This window comes from Andrena cerasifolii, chromosome 11, assembly GCF_050908995.1.
Source record: "Andrena cerasifolii isolate SP2316 chromosome 11, iyAndCera1_principal, whole genome shotgun sequence".
Classification (NCBI taxonomy): Eukaryota; Metazoa; Arthropoda; class Insecta; order Hymenoptera; family Andrenidae; genus Andrena; species Andrena cerasifolii.
Genome location: NC_135128.1, coordinates 8,285,572 through 8,298,067, shown reverse-complemented (window position 1 = coordinate 8,298,067; position 12,496 = coordinate 8,285,572). Strand labels below are relative to the sequence as shown.

The following is a 12,496-nucleotide window of genomic DNA, read 5'->3' as shown; positions in this document are numbered from 1 at the left end:
GTAACGGAGGATTTTCGAGATAAGGCAAGCTTCCATAAAAGATTATCGCAGACGTCAACTCTGCGCCGCTTTATGGACAGGACGATACAAGATCCTCGGCGAGCCACTTTAGAGACACTCGAACGATCCATAACGCTTCTAAAACCGTTCCGTTTATTTCTACGAGCGTCTATTTTCATTTATACGAAGAGCGGTTCAAGATAGTCTGGAAATACGACGGCTGGAAAGGATACGAGGGGACCCGTGTGTCATTTCGTTAGCACGCACTCTTTAAGGATGTTTGAAAATCCAGGAAGGAATCAAATACAGGACAGGCTGTACACGTAACGTCCCCGAGCGTTATGAAAGTGATGATATTCGAGGATATTTGATATCCCCGACCGCCGAACAGGCTTGCAAAGATATACCGTCGTATATTGCTTGTATAAAGGAATTCATTGTTCCTTTGGAAACCGCGCTCCTGGTGGGAGAACGCGATTTTCCTTTCTCTTACAATGCCGAGAATGTCCCAACGATTTTCCGCAACTCGAGGACTCAGTTTTTGCTTGAAAAGCTTCAATCGTAAGACCACAATAACAGACGGTGGCTACCATTGGAAATACGTATCAAAATATAAGTACGTTAATTCTTTCAAAGCCGTAAAATGTGGGAACACAATTCGGGGGATTAAATTCTGTCCCGGTTAATCGACCAGCCGGCGAAAAAATATCCCATCGGCAGTTAAGGGCCGTGCTATTTATTACGACTGGTGGACGGGGAGCGTACGAAATTACCATCGAGGCGATTTCGTGCACCGTTTCATCGACTTTTTCATGGCTGGATATACATTCGCGGCCGCGCGTATAAACATATATATACGTATTGAATGAAACGTTAAGGCAGGTCAGTTTGGTGGTATTGTACAATGGTGGCCGCGCCGAAGAGGGTCGATGACTGTATTCGCGTGCTGGTCCCTCGTGAACAGGGGCATGCAATCTGCACCCGTTCCAGATATAGATCGCCGTGGAAAAATCTTCGGGACTCGTGCTCGCCTCGAAGATTGCGTATTTAACGATACGAAGAGGGAAACAGCCAAAGGCGACACGCGAAATCACCGCAGTCGCAACGAGGAATCGGGGGATTCGGGTTAATGAAGAACGATGGGTGCCTTGGCATACCCTCGAAATGGATGTTTACTGTTCAACACTGTCCATTGGATGCGCATTGCGTGTACGTGTTATCTTCCTGGACGCGAAGCTTTCCTCAGGGTCTGTTACGATCATAGTGGGTGGTATCCCCGAGAACACTCTCGGACCTTACCGTCCTGAAGAGAATTAGGTACGCGTGGGTGAAACGCTAAAAGGGAACGACTTGTACAGTCGGGTGGAATTTTGTGAAATCTGCGATGATCGAACAGATGCAACAGGAATATCGTCCCACGATATCTGGATAGCCTCTCTCCTCGTAATTGGTACTTTCTGTCAGAGCGAAATGTACCTAGCCACCTTTGAACGCGACGCGTGTAAAAGGCAAATCCGACTCGCCGGCCTATTTTTCAAGCACGAATCAAGTTGCCATGGCAGTATGCTCGGAAGGCGCTTAGACGTAATATCAGAATGCTTTTGTTAGCGGCCTCCCATTTTCCAGATCAGATTTGAACGCATCGATCGACTCTCCGGGTCAAAGTCTATCTCGATCTATTCGCCCTTTTTCCCTTCTCCCCTTAAAGCGGCGTATTCGCAATCTATTTTTCCAAACGACTCTGATCTACGCTGTCGCGCGCACTCCACCCCCTCGATTGTGCTCGACACGTTCCCGCGACAAAACAGGGCTTTCTAATTCACGCGAGATCAAGACACCCGGTGACCTGTAAAGTGTACTTATTCCACCCGCTTCATGGCTCGCTGGAAGCAAATATGAAATCCGCGGGCACCGAGGAACAGTATCAAATTTTAATAGTAGCGGTCGAAGAAAGGCCTCGTGCATTTGAAGTAATGAAAAATGGTAAAGCGTCAGGGAGATACGCGTGGCGGAGGAGCATGACGCTTCCGGGGGCTGGGATGGAAATAATCGATAAAAAAAATGTCTGTGTTGCACGAAAATTGTCAGTGTCAGTGGGTTATCCGGGCAGCACGGCGTACAGGCGGCGCGTGGTCACGAAGCAGGGTCCATATAATCGATACTCCACTACTTCGAGTACCCGTAGGGAGGGATGAAGAAAAGGAGACGGATTGAGATAAAAAAGAGGCAGGAAGACGCGAAGGGTACCTTCCGCCGCGGCACTTTTCCCTCCCGTTTCCTTGGAACTTCGTCCCTTCATCCCCAAGGAATGTCGGAATAATAAAAAACCGTTCGCACCAGCGACGGAAAAATTAACGAGTCCGTTTCTTCGGCTGCCCTTGCCCCTGCTTTATTCGATTTCCCTCTGTTCTCGTTAGACGGACTCTGCTTCACTGCGATTCTTTTTCACGGTGTGCATTGTTAGACTATACACGCTACGTTTCACATAAACATACCTTTACGATGCGTAAAACATAATTTTTTTCCCCGGGCGAAGGGCGGGACGTAAAAACTGTAATGAAACTGCAGTTAGCTAGTATGTTTCTTGGACGTATTTCCTCGCCCGTTCCCTTTGCGTTTTTATTCGCCGCTAGTCGCGTGGCGACGAGCGTTGCAGGCCTGTTTAATTAAAGTTTCCAAATGACGCTTAAATACTCGGGCTAAAAATTGTACGTGTCGCGCTACGCATTGTTCCCGATTAACGTAATAATAATACATGCGGTGAGGGACGGAGATTCTTTTTAACGAGTTGTTCGTTAAAATTCCCTAACGGGGGGGTTCTGTTTGCTCGCCTCCTAACGCGTGTTTCCTACTTTTGCCCGGGGGTAGAACAGAAATAGTAGACGATGATTTGTTAAAACCTTATACATTATTCAGCTGTATGCAAAATGCGTGAATTTAGATTGGAAGAGAAAAGGGATTTAATAGCCTGTGGCCGGTGGAAAATAGAAGTCGGGAGATAAGGATTACAAGAGGAGAATTTTATTTTACTTGGCGGCAGTTAAGTGCGTTCACCGCCGCTTCATTAATATAATTTTACCACGTGTCTATTAATTTAGTACACCCGCGATCGATATCGTCATCGTTATCCGAAATTAACGCGCGGGCCCGAGTGCATAAACATCCCGGCTTTCTCATCGCCGTGTGTTCGAAACACTTATTTTAGCTCCAGCATTCAATGCACCGCGTCAGCCTTTTGGCTGCACTTCTGGGTCGTGGAGAAATTGCTTTCAGGTTAAAGCTCTTCGCAGACCAAAGAACTTATTACATCTCTGTGCAAACAGCACGATCTTTCTAGACAAGAATTTCCTATTACGGAGATAACTGTGACATTAAAAATTTCTAATAATACCATCGAGCCAATAAAGCTCGCAACTGTGTGGCATCTAATATATCGGGGAATGGTTCACCGACAACAGAAACTGGAAGGATTAAGCTGGTAAATATATATTAGCCGCTCCTCCGGTTGGAGCCGATCAAGCTGCTCTCGGCATCGACGAACGGGGACAGCTGAGATCGTTGCTGCGGCGAATGCTCTGCTGGCGTCTAACATCTGTAACCCCGCATTTGATACCGGTCTGTGCTCCCCAGTGGTGCCAGGTGCGACGGCCCGACTGTATAACGACGTAAATGGCTGCCGCATTGCCGATGTCGTGCCTGCCGTAACTACGGTACGCGGGGTACGTGTACCCTCGTGCACCCACGCCGACCTCTGACTCTCTCAAGGGGTGGACGACTTATCGACCTGGTGCTAGTCAGGCCTACCACCTTTATCTCATCGGTACTCGAATCGCGAAATCTGTTACGCGACTACTCGATCGCGCCATTTTCCCCCGAGCACGTCGCCTAGATCGATTTCGAACCAGGGAGTAACCTGGCGAATCTCGCCCGACACGATATCACGACGATATTGCTTCAGACCTCTTCCTAGAAGATTGAAACTTTCTAGACCACAGATAGATCGGACTTGCACTTTATCGCGATGGATCTATCGATGTAAGGAGCACGGGGATCTGCGAGCGAACGCCGCCAGGGTGTATCGAAAGGTTCGCGGTGTATATTCTACTCTTTAGTCTGCACCTCCCCCCTCCCCCCCCCAGAGAGTGGGAGGGAGTACCTTCGTAGTCTCCGACGAGAGGCCCTTGTCCTTCTAGGTCGTCTCTTAGAGTGTTTGCGAATCAGGCCGCGACCCCGTCGTCGTGGTTGTCGACGACGTGAACCGGCACTGTGGTAGTGGCTACGAGGGGCTGCGCGGCGAAATTAGAACATTGCATTCGTGAGGGTCGTCGCTGTCTCGGCCCTGCGGCGGGGCATCAATAGGAATAATACGAGGAACTATGCAATGCAGCTCGTGCATAGGTAGACGAGAGTGTAACGACCTTACACCCCCGCAGGTAGCGGGATCGATGGGCTCCAACTCAGAGTAACCTCTCATCCATAGCTCCTACTACCGCGGGCTGGCTGCCTCCGACATGCCCGCTTGTCCCACTTTTCTATCGCGTTTTACTACTACGATGATGTAGCCGTGCTTCGGGATTCGCACCTTACAACCACTCTGTTCCCCGTCGATGAGCCACCTCTGGGTGTTTCTTAAGCACAATGGCTCCGTTCGAAGCGTTCCGATGCGGCAGGCAGTGGCAAGCCGAAGTAAAAGGCCATCGAAATGTTCGATTGACACAGCAAGCTTCAGAACAGCTCTATGTCTAATTTAGGGCAATTGGATCGAGCTAAACGACGGCTCAAGTGATACCCCGTGCATTCTAATCGTAGCGCGAACTCAGGACCAGGGTTCGATAGCGATGAATAATGAAAAATCGATCGTGACTATGATTTTTAACGATTCTTTTATTTTCTTTTCTCTCTTTTGCATGGAACAGGCTAGTTTCGTGTTGCGTGCACATTGATATGGCAAACACCCCGCTACTTCAGAATGGGGACGTGACATTTTGTCCCCGGAAATTGTCCTACTACCAGAGTGCGTTCGCTATATAAGAACGCGTGTATTAAATGCATAGAATATAAATAATCGCCCGACAGTCTATAAAACGTTCGTAAAAATTCGTCTTTTAAGAACATTATTCTATAAAATAGGGCACGTGCCTCCGTATCTGTTCACACCGCGTTCATTATACACCGTGATGCACCACTGGAAATTTCCAGGAAATTTTTTAATAAAAATGGAGGTTTCCATTTTCGTTAAGAAACATTTAAAATTTTAAATAGATTGCGCGCGAAATCTTTGAGAGAGATTCTGACTCACGTTTTTCAATCGTTATGCCAATCGATTACCCACGTTGATTTATAAATATAGAAGAAGTACCTGGTAAAGCAAGATCAGCACTTCAGAATTGATCAACTAAGAAGGTTACTACTAAAAGTGTTGCCTGGGACTATATTTTTCTCATAGTCGTGAGCTCATTAAAACAACACAAATGTACAATTTCATTAATTCGCGAGGAATTTGTGCGACCGTGATGTCTATCGTATAGCCAACCATTCAGCGCTCGCACTGGCTAATTGCTAAAAAAATTATCACATAATTTTAAGGAAATTCTATGATTCGCTGTCTCTTTTTAATACCCAGCCTCGCGATAATAACTTTCCAAAGATGTTCGACAAATCGCAGTTACTCGCTCGGCTGTAAAAATTATCACATACGTGTGCCTTGGCGTAACGCCAAAATCTACATATCGAGGTCGAATATCAAATCGTTCTTAAATTCTGCTTTAACCGCCTCTTTCGCAGCATCAATCGAGCTATCCATGCGATTCCCGTCAACGATCTCTTCCTCGATACTCGATTTTCGTTTAGGCAAGGAACAATTATCGTCGCTTCTTCCCTTCTTGATTTCAATATTGGCAGTTGTCTGGTGAGCTGATTGCTTCTCTCGGTTAAGTATAGGCTTCACCGTCTCGGACACTTCTGTATTCTTCTGATCTACTTTGTATTTATCCCGCTCCTCTGTTTCGGAGTTCTCGCTCTCGCTCAGCCTACGTTCAATAGCGCGCTTCTTGTTTCGCAATTTACGTTGATTCTTCTTGCGCTGGCCGAGGATGCTGGAATTAGACCTGAAAGATCAAGCAGGTTAAAACAATACGCATGGCAGTGTCTCCTAACGTTGCAATCGCAAGAATACCTAAATAGCTGTCGCGACACCACATCGTTGAATCGTACTGTCTTCTTCAAACTCGAACAATCCGATTCAGAAGTGATATCTTGCGCCGAACCGTAGTGGTAATCTATGGACGATGTGGGCATCCCATTTTCGTCTGCGCTCGATTCGAATACTGAACGCGAATATTCGTGAGTATGGCGTGATTTCAATATACCTTTCGAGAATGTACCTGTAACGGTACTGGTACTCGTCAATTCGTCCCCACTGCTTTCTGAAACAGATCTAGCTTTTGTCAAGGCGTGTCGTCGGCCTTGCCGTCGTCGCGACGGCTTTCTACTTTGCTGGTCCACTTCGTCGTCGGAGTCCAATTGATTCGAGCTGATATTAATAACGACACCGTCATCCTCCGCCTCTACATCGACTGTCAGATCCCTGTCCGATTCCGTGTTTTCCATGGCCTGCAGTGAACGCAGTTAAACATAAAGCAACCCTTAACGGCCGTAGTCGTGCAAGAAACTTACCGTTAATTCCTTCAGCTGATTCTTGAAAGCTGCCGCCGTGGGGAACTCTTTCTCTTCCATGAAATCATCCGTCACACCGACGTAATATCGTATCAAGCTTTCGGCGTTCTTTAACGTGACTGTGAATACAGTGTTATTGTCCCAAGGTTCGATCGTGAGGGAATCAGGATCCACCGAATCCTCTTGTATTTTTATGCATAACGAAAAGTGCTGTGGAAAAAATCCTGCGCCTACAGATGTTAATAATACGTGTATACCTAGATTATTTCGCAAAATCCTATGGCGAATGGAATTCGGATCCACGTTTTTTACATTTACAGTGATCGCTAATTGATTATCATATATATTACAAATAAACGGTGGCAGTGAATACTTAATGCTAGGATCTATAAATGTGTCTGTGTTCTCCATGCAACTAGTCCGTAATGCTGTATCACTGTACTCCTCTAGACTTTCACTGTCATTCTCCACTTCTGTGACAGCGAGCACCGTTCCACACTCCGCAACTAAATTGGGCACGAAGTCGCTCGAGCGACTTTTACTAAGGGAATCTTCCATAGAATATTCGGATAGCAGAGGTACGGGGCTCCCATGATCACTGTCAACCCCACTGTCCTCTCTGGTGTTTGACACCGGTACCACTGGCGGAATGACTGGTAGAGTAATAACAAGTTTCTTGTGTTTCGGATCGAACTTGGCATTTCCACTGTCTGCGTCCACGCAGTAAGGCAGTGGAAGTTCCAATAAATACTTTGCTGGCTTTTCACTTATTATGCTAAGGAAACGTTCTTGCACATCCAAGGATGCATCGGTGGCAGTTTTTAGTAGTGGCAGGTCAACAGAGATGATTAACTTTTTAGGTACCGTGGCATTCATCTTTGCGTTTCTGCTGTTGCTAAAGTCTTCCAGCTCCACGTCGGATTGATGCTTTATGGAGAACTTAGGTACAACATATCTGCTGTTTGTGTCCGTGTCTGCATCCGACTTCTCTTTATAGTAAGTGGTGGGAGGTGAGGAACGCTTCGGCTTCTTCTCAACCCGCTTGAAGTGTTGTTCCCTACTCTCGTCATAGCTGGACATGAGCTTTTGGTAGATCTCTGGATCCATGTCCAGTGGCTCCTTTGGTGGTTCCTTCGATTGCTTTCTGATCACTGTAGGATAGGACACACCTTTGTAGCCCATCTTCGGGAACTTCAGATTCTTCCTGTCCAGCTGGACCTAATACATCGAGAAACGATGAATGACAGTGGTCGAGGAACAGCTAAATACACGTACGCGTCGTGACACCTACCTTGAAGTTATTTTCCACGCCATCCATGGCCGTGTTGTTGACAATCTCGCGAAATCGCGCGTTCTTCGATGACAGATAAATGATGTCCGGATGGAAGACCACGTCGAACACCATGCAACGGACATTCTTCTTGTCAAGGTCATCGCGAGGTGGTATAAGCGTATACGGAATAGACCATTGCAAACCTCGATGACCTTCCTCGGAAGAAGGCTGGCTACTCGGCCGTGCCACAATGTCGCTTTTGCTGATGTTCAGGAAACACTTCCTGTCACCGTTCACGCTGGTTTTTATGACGTAACCAGGCTCTGGGTTAACGAACGTAACGTCGACGCCCCGTTCCTTCTCTAGCTGTGTGATCTCCTTCTCGTAGGTCTTCCTATTTTCCGGATCGGTCACCTCCTCTGCGTACTCGATCAGCAGTTTGCGGAACTCTTCCTTCTTCAGACACTCGGTCAGGTTATTCAGCTCTTCCTTGGTCACCTCCAAATCTTCCCAACTTTTCCTACGTGTCTCGTACGCGTCCATCTTATGAAATGATGTCGCGTGTTTACAAATAAACTTGTAGGTAGAAGGATCGCGAAACTCCTATACCACGTGGATGGATGCGCAACTACGCCGGCCGGTTGAATAGCGGTCGAGCAGGGAACTTCAAAGGGTATAATGGCGCGCGCGGCACTTTTCTTCTACTCCTTCGTTCCATTTTTCTAGAAGGCCGTAAAAGAGCCTGTAATCAAGTTCCTCCTAGGTGTTTCAAGCACCATTAGGCTTCCCATTCACCAGAGAAACTTGCTTCAATCCTCAACGATACCCTTGACGCTCAACCTCAAAGCATTTTTAAGGTCCACTCGGTCATACTTTGCAGGTTTGCCATTTACTCAGATGCACTGGTATCGAGCTAACATCGTCAGAGCTACGAAGGTCGATGGAAACATTGATTCCATAATGGAATCATCGCTTACCAGCTTCCTTTCACCGTACTTGATTCCGTACAGCACAAAGAACGATTTCGTGCATGGGATGATTAAATAAAAAACTGACAGATTTATAGAAGGAGTTGCGTAACGAAAGTCAGAGATATAGGTAACTTGATCTCTGGCTTGGTACTCTCAGAGTAATGAGTCTACAATTCAGACATCGAGCGAGAGTAATGTATTGGCTATTCGAGCAGGTTTAATTATTCGGTTTATTACCTCGAAGCTATTTTTCATTCATGATTAAGCAAATGCACGTGGAAAAGCGGAGCCTCGCTTTTCGCGAGACCCACGGTTGGTGGGAGTTAAGGTGAAGATGTGGGGATCAAGCGGTACCAAGTCTCTGACCCACTGACATTCTCCTCAGTTTCTTGGTAGACACTAACGTCGATGATCTGCGAGCGGAGGTCTCGATGTCTGCAATCAGGATCACTGGTGGTCGAGTACTCTTTGAAAAAGGAACGTAGCCACAGTGCCTCAAGCTCCATCGAACCTGATTTTGACATGCGTCTAAATCGCGGCTATCTAACCAGTGCCGCTATCTGCTCGACACTCCTTTTCATTGCCCTGAATTCGAAATCAGCGCTTGAATACACGAATGATTCGCGAGGCGATACAGAAAAGCATTACGCGGGGGAACAGGAAATCAATAATGCCCAGGTGAATTGCACCCGATAAATTTACATAGAATAATAATGAATCAGGATTAGAGTACGCCCGTCTGTTTTAACAAATGTCCAAGCCCTCATCGCGCACATTTCCCATGATTTCGTTATTTCTAAATGCGCCGTACATTGGACGGATTCTTTTTTTTCTCGGTCAGTGTTGTGGTCGAGTTCAAAGCGCGCTCGATGCAGTGAAAGTGCGTCAGCGAAGGATGTAATTGCTGGAAAGTGATCTTTCCCTTTTGTGATTTATACACGAGTTCACCGGAAGGTGCGCGTAACGTATAGAGTCAGGGACCTTTCGGTTGACGCGTGATGTTACTATCGATAATTACGTACTTTTGTATCGCCTGGCCCGTCCCATTACTCGCGTTAAATTAGACGAATCAATCATCCGCAACCATTGTAACGTCATGATTATCGTTAATCTGATTTACCACGCAGACGTATCGATACGTTACACCCTCTCTTGCGGAATTGGGCGCTCGTAGGAGTCTGTCAAAAATGAACAAGCACATCCTGATGCTGACACGCGTACCAGACGCGGGGGCTGAACTTTTGGTCCTCATCTTGCAGCGTTTGCAAGGTTACAATGCTTTTAAGCACATACGTTTGCCACCTGGTGATCATGGGCCTTTATCAACTTTGCAAGAGGTAAAAAAAGAATTTCAAACAGTGTGCGTGGATCTTTACATCACAGTTGCACGATTCATTGTGGAATTTATTGAATCTTTATCTTCGATAGTAATACTCGAACAGCACGCAATAATCGCGGTTCCGCGTTATCGTTCCACCGAACAATATAACACGAGAAACATGAATCAGCATCTGATTCATTGGTCGTATAAATCCACGGAGAATTTAATCAGAGTCTGGTCGTTGCACTTTACGTTCACATTCGTGTCGGTTTTCGGTGTTGCAATCAAAGTCACGCCACTCTCGTCTCTCCGATTAAAGAGAAGTCTAGAATTCCTATTTGGGGCAGCATATCTAGACGATGTCGGAAATCGAACATGCTCGCGCGAATTATTACGAGGGTTCCAATAAATATTAAAAGATTCGATATATTTGGTACGGTGATCAATCATCCTGACGGTACCCTCCGCGATTCTCGGATATTTCGTCAGTTCGCAATTTCGTAGGTCACTCCCGTGCGGTGGTTGTTAACCGCTCCTGCGTGATCGATGAAATTAATTTCGAATCCAATCGGTGCGTGCGGGATTACTGTTCCGTTGGAATTTTAGGCAGGATGTACTCGTATTATTTCGTAGGAGCTGCTGGTAGAGGAAATCACGAATATCATAAGGCAGGAAGCGATTCCTCTGAGCTTCGACGGTGATGTCAGATTTTTAAACTTTTCAAATTTCGGACGGCAAGCTCCAACGTTTATCTCCCTAGTGAGAAATCCTGTAGGTGCTCAGAGCTTGCAGAGGTAAAATATTTCGCTAAGAGGAATAACTTTGGTACGGCGCGCTGCAAATAGAGCAAGAATTGTGCAAATATCAGGTCGACCCCGTTTAATCGCGCGCTTTTCTCTTTTCAGATATCGCGAAAGACGAGAAACGGTACTCGAAAGTAGAGCCATACCTACGTTCTGCGGGCAGGATCGTCGGTGCACGTGAGTACATACATAGCGAAATAAGACTTTTCAGTATCTTCATCCTTTTAGCTCTCTATATTATTGCATGTGTAATTTATAGAGAGGTAAATAACAAATGGGCATTGCAACGGGCTAAGGCAAATATTGTGGAATGGTATCCCGTTGTTGGCATTTTAGACTGCATGGAGCAATCCATAAATATGCTGGAACACAGATTTCCGTACTATTTCCGTGGTGCTAGGCAAATTTACAGAAAGATTCGTAAGTAAATAGGAGATAAAGATGCTTGCACAGAGTCTCTGAGGTCCCAGTTTCAATTACTATGATCCATTTCATTCAGGGCCTAGAAAGAAATACTTTTCCGATACCACGAATGCATTGCTGCCTCGGGAGAAAGATATTTTGTTGAAACTCTTTGAGGATGAAATAGAGTTGTACCGGTGGTTAAAGTTTCGACTTTTTAATGGAACGTGGAATGACGTTGAGGAAAATTAACAGCCATAAAGCACACGATTGCCATGCTCTATTGTTATCTAGTTTGCAATTGCACCAAAGATGTATGCTTATATTAAGTGTATTGTGGTAAGACTTTTTGAAGAGAAGTGACAGGCTGCTGTGTATTATTGGCAGTGTCATTAAATGAACCTGAATAAAAAATATTTTTCAATAGAGGAATATGTACACTATCCACAGAAGTTTGGTATGTAGAGACCCTGTTCACACAAAAAGCGTCTAAGAATGTGTGAAATGCGATAACATTTAGGTCCATTAGGAGAGTAAACTACATTATTACGTCCGCAGAACCGAATTTTCTGCTATTTTCATGTGTGTATATTAAGAGCAATAAACTTTTCTGAGTAAAAATCATTAAGGTGTACGATCCATGTACGACCCTTTTCCTTATTATCTAGGTACTTAGCATGTCCTTCGAAAGGAATGGCTGTATGTAATTCTAAAATAAGGTAGATTGCATATCAGTTCTGTAGTAGCAGTCAAGCTTGAATGTTACGTCCGTAAGAATACCGAAGATATCTAAATAATATGTTTGAGTAGTCATCTCTAGAAGTGTCAAAGCATATGGGGGTATTTATGTATTAAATACCATAGAAAACTTGAACAAAGAATGGTAGACGTGTTGATTATACCAAAACAAGGGCAAAATTGTTACAAGATGACACCCTAAATTAAGACATTCAAACAATACAATACATATACAATAATTTTAAATAGAAAATGTCTGTAAGTCGGAAAAATGGATGACGAACCCTTCTTTGAGATTCCCAATCCGAAAGAT

The 12,496-nt window shown here is 45.4% G+C and overlaps 2 protein-coding genes across 3 annotated transcripts; one reads left to right on the top strand and one right to left on the bottom strand.

Annotated features, from left to right (window-relative positions):
* Positions 1–4,864: 4,864 nt before the first annotated feature.
* On the bottom strand, positions 4,865–8,578 carry Nop17l (PIH1 domain-containing protein Nop17-like). 2 transcript variants are annotated; one of them, XM_076823371.1, is made up of 4 exons: positions 7,967–8,576; positions 6,676–7,893; positions 6,176–6,612; positions 4,865–6,107 (listed from the first exon to the last, which is right to left on the bottom strand). In XM_076823371.1, exons 1-4 carry the CDS (start codon positions 8,489–8,491, stop codon positions 5,723–5,725), a joined length of 2,565 nt encoding a protein of 854 aa, XP_076679486.1. In that variant the 5' UTR covers positions 8,492–8,576; the 3' UTR covers positions 4,865–5,722. The 2 variants fall into 2 exon arrangements, with proteins under 2 accessions (XP_076679486.1, XP_076679487.1); XM_076823372.1 differs by having other exon boundaries at positions 5,888–6,107; positions 6,369–6,612; positions 7,967–8,578.
* A 736-nt stretch (positions 8,579–9,314) lies between these two features.
* Positions 9,315–12,372, top strand: LOC143374858 (uronyl 2-sulfotransferase). The gene is made up of 6 exons (XM_076823403.1): positions 9,315–9,597; positions 10,047–10,256; positions 10,874–11,034; positions 11,146–11,220; positions 11,303–11,463; positions 11,543–12,372. The coding sequence occupies exons 1-6, from the start codon at positions 9,328–9,330 to the stop codon at positions 11,695–11,697; spliced, it is 1,032 nt and encodes a 343-aa protein (XP_076679518.1). The 5' UTR covers positions 9,315–9,327; the 3' UTR covers positions 11,698–12,372.
* The last annotated feature ends 124 nt before the right edge of the window (positions 12,373–12,496 follow it).

Bases quoted from the DNA above. Each gene is read 5' to 3' on its own strand.
- Nop17l (XM_076823371.1), bottom strand. From the start codon at position 8,491: ATGGACGCGTACGAGACACGTAGGAAAAGTTGGGAAGATTTGGAGGTG. The intron at 7,894-7,966 runs GTAGGTGTCACG...TCGATGTATTAG, and splicing joins GCGTGGAAAATAACTTCAAG to GTCCAGCTGGACAGGAAGAA. The intron at 6,613-6,675 runs GTAAGTTTCTTG...CGTTCACTGCAG, and splicing joins ATCAGCTGAAGGAATTAACG to GCCATGGAAAACACGGAATC.
- LOC143374858 (XM_076823403.1), top strand. From the start codon at position 9,328: ATGATCTGCGAGCGGAGGTCTCGATGTCTGCAATCAGGATCACTGGTG. The intron at 10,257-10,873 runs GTAAAAAAAGAA...ATTATTTCGTAG, and splicing joins CTTTATCAACTTTGCAAGAG to GAGCTGCTGGTAGAGGAAAT. The intron at 11,035-11,145 runs GTAAAATATTTC...TTCTCTTTTCAG, and splicing joins GGTGCTCAGAGCTTGCAGAG to ATATCGCGAAAGACGAGAAA.